The sequence below is a fragment of the Herpailurus yagouaroundi genome, unplaced genomic scaffold, assembly GCF_014898765.1.
Source record: "Herpailurus yagouaroundi ecotype Mexico unplaced genomic scaffold, PumYag 160, whole genome shotgun sequence".
Classification (NCBI taxonomy): domain Eukaryota; kingdom Metazoa; phylum Chordata; class Mammalia; order Carnivora; family Felidae; genus Herpailurus; species Herpailurus yagouaroundi.
The window spans coordinates 21,355,851-21,361,850 of NW_024412401.1; the positions used below are offsets into that span (position 1 = coordinate 21,355,851).

The 6,000-nt window shown below is 44.7% G+C and overlaps 1 protein-coding gene across 5 annotated transcripts in view; it reads right to left on the bottom strand.

The window, feature by feature from the left end:
* Positions 1–541: 541 nt before the first annotated feature.
* GNE (glucosamine (UDP-N-acetyl)-2-epimerase/N-acetylmannosamine kinase) overlaps positions 542–6,000 on the bottom strand; it is a 41,637-nt gene continuing 36,178 nt past the window's right edge. For all 5 annotated transcript variants that reach the window (XM_040481681.1, XM_040481680.1, XM_040481677.1 and 2 more), the window contains 2 exons: positions 4,389–4,505; positions 542–2,741 (listed from right to left, as the gene is read on the bottom strand). In XM_040481681.1, the coding sequence (XP_040337615.1) occupies positions 2,506–2,741; positions 4,389–4,505 (353 nt within the window). In that variant the 3' untranslated portion in view covers positions 542–2,505. The remainder of the gene's footprint in view (positions 2,742–4,388; positions 4,506–6,000) is intronic.

Below are 6,000 nucleotides of genomic sequence, written 5' to 3' on the forward strand. Positions count from 1 at the left end.
ACGGATCACCACAACAAATATAATAATGAAAAAGTTTGAAATACTGCGATCATTACCAACTAGTGACAGAGACACAGTGAGCAGATGCTGTTGGGAAAATGGTGCCAATAGATTTGTGTGACACAGGGTTGCCACAAACCTTCAATCTGTAAAAAAACAAAACAAAAAAAACAAAAAAGAAAAACCACATTATCTGTGAAGCGCAGTAAAATGAGGTACGCCTGTACCTCAAATACCATATATTTGAAAGTTGCTACAAGAGTCGATCTTAAAAGTTCTCATTACAAGAAAAAAAAAGTTCTGTAGGTATGGTGATGGCTGTTAACTAGACTTACTGTGGTGATCATCTGAAATATATAAAAATATTATATAGCAGTACTCCGTATTATCAAAGATTTATTATTTGTTTGGTTAAGAAATCTGTACTAGATGCCTTAAGAAGTTACATGACCTTCAAAAAGCAAGCAGTGCAACAACATAAATTTCTTCTGGGAAGGGATTTTAGCTAGACAGTTAATTAAGAAAACAAAATGCAAAAATGTTAGGATTTCCACAAAGAAATATATTTATTTTTTCTTTAGAATGTGGCTCAGAACAGTAACATACAAATATTTACACTAAAATAAATTAATATGTGATTTAACTGTCAGTAATAATTATGTTGGAATATATTAATTATCCTTTCTGTGAATTCAATAAAAACTAAGATTTGGTTTTAGATTTAGAACCATCCTTCCAAATATTTGGTATGAAGCCTGGTAGCAATGCAACCGTCTGGTGTCCAGAGCAGTTTACAGATGTCGCCCAGGAACAACTGGTGTCCCTTCCCAGGACACCACCTCACCCCAGACGCTGACGCCAAGCAGAACTAGCTTCCTTCCTAGGAATCACGGTGGAATTTTTCAACAATAACCAGGACCTGGAGATTATTTCAGGACCGGTGGAGTTCTTGGAATCAGCCAACCTATCTATTCACATTAACCCACCAGGAAGGAAGTAGTTCAAATGCAATAGTGATTCTTTCACACTTTATTTTGTATGCTAACACTGAAACAATAGAAACTTTCTGGTTTTCCTAAAATAAGAATCTGAAAAACATGCATATGCTTTCTTAGATCATCTGAAAGTACCCATAAAAACCTGTATTGGCAAAATACTGTATTGGCAAAATGTCCACAGCAGAGAAGAATATTTGATTAAATTTATCACTGAGGGACAGCATCAAAGACAAATTGAGTCATCTGCTAATGAGACAGTCTTATTAAAGCTGTTGTTAGTCTGAACTAAATTAGGATATATTTACCTTCTGCAAGGTTTTTATTTGAGGGGTTGTGTGGCTTAGCAGAAAAGCACAGATGGACCTGGGAGCAAATCCTGTTTCTGAGAGTCACTAGCCACACAGCTTTAGGTGCCATCACTTAAACGCGCCAAGACTTAATTTGTGGTTGTATAAAATGGAAATTAAAACACCTACCTCCCAGGTTGTGAGAATTTAGAATAACGTATATGGAGCACCTAGTTCAGAACCTGGCACACAGTAGGCACTTAATAAATGGTGGGTATTCATATTTCTTCCAGGTTGAAATTGATAGCAAGAACCCTAGCCTTTGTATCTAGACACCAATGAAAGCACAAAATCGTATTTCGCCAGAATCCAGATTCACAGATACGGGCTCCACAAACGCTGCCTTAGGAGATACTCCAGGGTCATACTCAACATTAGCATGAAAAGTTATTGAAGGGAGAGGTGTTTGTCCATAGCGAAGATCCTTTGGGGATGGTTAATCTCCTTTCAGAGGCTGTCAAGTCCTAGTGGCTTCTCAGCTGTCCTTAAGAAGATAAGGACAAGGTCACTTAAAGCCACTGTAATTCAGATCCCTAAAGTTGCTCAAGACTCTCCAAGAGTAGTAGCAAATAACATCTTTAAGCAGATGACATTTGGGGGTGACAGGTATGTCCAATGTCTTGATTGTGGTGATGGTTTCACAGGTATATACATATGTCAAAGCTTACCAAATTGTACACTTTTAAAAATATCTCAGTAAAGCTGTTTTTAAAAAAGTTTACTTTAGCCATTCACGGTGAGATTTCCTTCTGTTTCCTGACTGGATCCCTTTCTGCAATCTGAGTTTAAGGTCAGAGTAGGAAGGATTAATAATCCAAACTCCAGTATCAAGGTCCCATCTCAAGCAAGGCCTGCAGGTCTAAGTGGTACGTCTGGTGAGCAGAGTCCTAAGGCTTCCTTGTCTACTATCACAGCTCCTTTGGCACAGAAAATTGTGACTGGTACTTACAGGGTTTGAGCTAAAATGACCCCAGAAAGAGCAGCATCTACCAAAACGGGTTGGGAAAAGTGACTTTGGAAGAGGAGACTAAAAGCAAAAACTTAACTGCTGAAGTCACCTGCTAAATACCAAATTTGCTTTGTAAGAAACGCTCATCTAAAAGACAACCTGATTCCACGAAGAAGTTCTGAGTCTTGGTCCATGTCCCCTCCTGGGAGGCCTAGCAGATCCTGCGAGTTGTGTAGTCCAAAACCATGCTGGCGGCACCGAGCAGGGCGGGATCCACCAAATCCGAAACTACCACGTCCACATCCTGAACCGAGGACAAGGCTTGCTGGCGGATGACATCTTTGACGATGTGGATGTAGTGACTGGCTAGGACTCCAGAGAGGATCACAAGGGAAGGATTTATAGTGTGGAGGATGTTCACAACCCCAAGACCCAAAGCCGTTCCAGCTACAAGAAAACAAAAATGAAAATAAGTCTCAAGGAGAGAGCCAAATCAAAAACACCAGAGGACAGTGGAGTCAGCCGCCCAGAATACTCACTACATTCACACTACGTAAGAGAAAGTGGTACTTTTTTTTTTTTTAATTTTTTTCAACGTTTTTTATTTATTTTTGGGACAGAGAGAGACAGAGCATGAACGGGGGAGGGGCAGAGAGAGAGGGAGACACAGAATCGGAAACAGGCTCCAGGCTCTGAGCCATCAGCCCAGAGCCTGACGCGGGGCTTGAACTCACGGACCGCGAGATCGTGACCTGGCTGAAGTCGGGAAAGTGGTACTTTTAAAGCTGTTTGTGACTTATTCTTTTTTTTAGGTTTATTAATTATTTTTTAATGTTTATTTTTGAGATGGGAGGCAGAGAGAGAGGGGTACAAAGAATCCAAAGCAGGCTTGTGCTGACAGCAGAGAGCCTGATGTGGGGCTCAAACTCATGAACCATGAGATCATGACTTAAGGTGAAGTTGGCCATTTAACTGACTGCGCCGCCCGCTCCTATTGATTTTGAGAGGGAAAGCGTACGCTTGAGTGGAGGAGGGGCAGAGAGAGAGAGAGAGAGAGAGAGAATATCCAAAGCAGACTCCTCACTGCCAATGCAGGCTCAAACTCACAAACTGTGAGATCATGACCTGAGCCAAATCAAGAGTCGGATGCTTAACCAACTGAGCCACCCAGGCGCCCTCATGATTTATTCTTAGTATGAGAAAATGTTGTTATGCTTCAAAATTTAAAAAAAGCTAGATATGGTAATACTACACCATATGCTCTCAACTATGTTTAAAAAAAAAAAAACTGGAAAAGACTGGAAGGGAATGCTAATAGTTGACTATCTCTGAAGAGCAAAACTTGAAGGGATACTTTTTCAATTTTTTTTAATGTTTATTTTTGAATGAGAGAGAAAGAGCGCATGTGAGAGAGTGGGGGTGGGGCAGAGAGAGAGGGAGACAGAATCTGACACAGGCTCCAGGCTCTGAGCTATCAGCACAGAGCCGGACGTGGGGCTCGAACTCACAAACAGTGAGATCATGACCTGAGCTGAAGTCGGACGCTGAACCGACTGAGCCACCCAGGCTCCCCAAAGGGATACTTTTTCCTACTCTCCTGTATTTCTCTAGATCGCCTATAAAATGAACAAGTAGTAGGGGCGCCTGGGTGGCGCAGTCGGTTGGGCGTCCGACTTCGGCCAGGTCACGATCTCGCGGTCCGTGAGTTCGAGCCCCGCGTCGGGCTCTGGGCTGATGGCCCAGAGCCTGGAGCCTGTTTCCGATTCTGTGTCTCCCTCTCTCTCTGCCCCTCCCCCGTTCATGCTCTGTCTCTCTCTGTCCCCCCAAAAATAAATAAACGTTGAAAAAAAAAAATTTAAAATGAACAAGTAGTTTATTCATGGTTTTAAAACAAAACAAAAAACTTGTTTAATAAAGCAATGCTGCCAAATACCTTGAATGCCATTTCCTTTTTTTCACTCTCAGAAAGCAGGGAATAACGGCCCTGAACACACATTCCAGAGCATCGGTCCCGAGGGGGGCTGGGTACGTGTCGGAGCCCTGGGCGGTCTGAGGGGCCCTCTAGGGCACAGCTGCCCAGAGCCACATGCTCACCTGTTCTCAAGATGCTCTGGGCCTTCACGTTGCCAAGTTTTGCGGCTTGGATGAGATGGACTGCACTCACGGCCTCGTCTTTTGGCACTGACATCCCTTCCACCAAGAGCAGGTCTTCTGTTAGAGAAGAGGCAAGAGGCAGCAGTCATCACTGAGCTGTGGCAGCCCTGCAGCAGGGCCAACCTTTTAAGTTTGCCTGCGGGCAGCAAGCCCCCAAGTGGGAAGACATGGTTTCTTTTCACATTTGCAAAGCTTTTTACCATGCACAAATGTCCACATACATTTTCCAGAGGCCACTGTCCTCTTGCTGTCTTGGTTACCTATCATCCAGAACTTCCCCACCTGGAAAATCCTCAACTCCAACCACAGCCTCCTAGCCGGCTCTCTTGTTTCTTTACTTCTCACCTCCACGTGAAACTGAGTCCTTAACGTGTTTTTTTTCCCCAAATTATCAGATTCCTCTGTATTTATCTCCTTCCTTTATCCAGATGCAGGTCACATTACTGTGAGTGCCCCACGTTCCACGGCAGGGCCTGAAGAACTGATGCTGACAGGGGTTCTCAGTTGCTGGCGCTCGGCCACTACTAGCTGCACAACCCTGTCCACGTCACGCCACCTGCAGACCCTTCTTTTCTCTATAAAACGGGTAACACCATGTACCCTGGCAGGATTATGTGAGGAACTGAATGAGGTTAACAGATATCAAGTACTTAGTTAAGTGCTGGCCAGAGTCAATGCTCACTAAACATGTCTATTATCTATAGTCCTGGTCTTTTCTGCCCCTCACCTTGCCCGTCATCAACCCAGGTCAATCTGCCTCCTCGTCTGCTGTCATACTTGTGTGCTGATGAGAGAAAATCCCAGCCATGCAGGCTGCCGCCTAGACCCCATCCAAGGATCTTCTCACAGCTGCCCCTGCCAGCGCTCTCCCGTTCCCCCCCCCCCCACCGTGGCTCTTCTCAGTTTCCACCACCTCACACCTTATACCCCACCTCCTACCACAGGATTTCCATCCTGCTGGCCTCTCTGCTAAAGGACACCAACAGGCAGCAGTCCCCTCACTTTTCTGCCCCCACCTATAAACATATCTGTTTGCACACCTTCACTCATCCTTCCCCTCTCTTGGGTCCTCTGTCGAGGCCTTGCAGCTCATCTCCTACCCCCTCGCCAGGAGCTTTATAGTAGGGACTCAACTGCCCTTTCCCTCCCGCATTCTCAACCCTTGCTTCCATTCCTACTGTCTGCTTTCCACTGGCAGGTGGTCACAATTTCCATGTCTTCAAAGCACTTCTTCCCTCTCAGCGTAGTCAAGTTTCTGCTCCTGTGATTTGAATGTGCTCTTTCTTTTTTAATGTTTATTTATTTTTGAGACAGACAGAAACAGAGCATGAACGGGGGAGGGTCAGAGAGAGAGGGAGACACAGAATCTGAAACAGGCTCCAGGCTCTGAGCTGTCAGCACAGAGCCCGATGCGGGGCTCGAACTCACAGACCGTGAGATCATGACCTGAGCCGAAGTCGGACGCTTAACCGACTGAGCCACCCAGGTGCCCCGAATGTGCTCTTTCTTAAGACATGAATTTGCCCTGATGAGGACCAAAACTGGTTCTTGT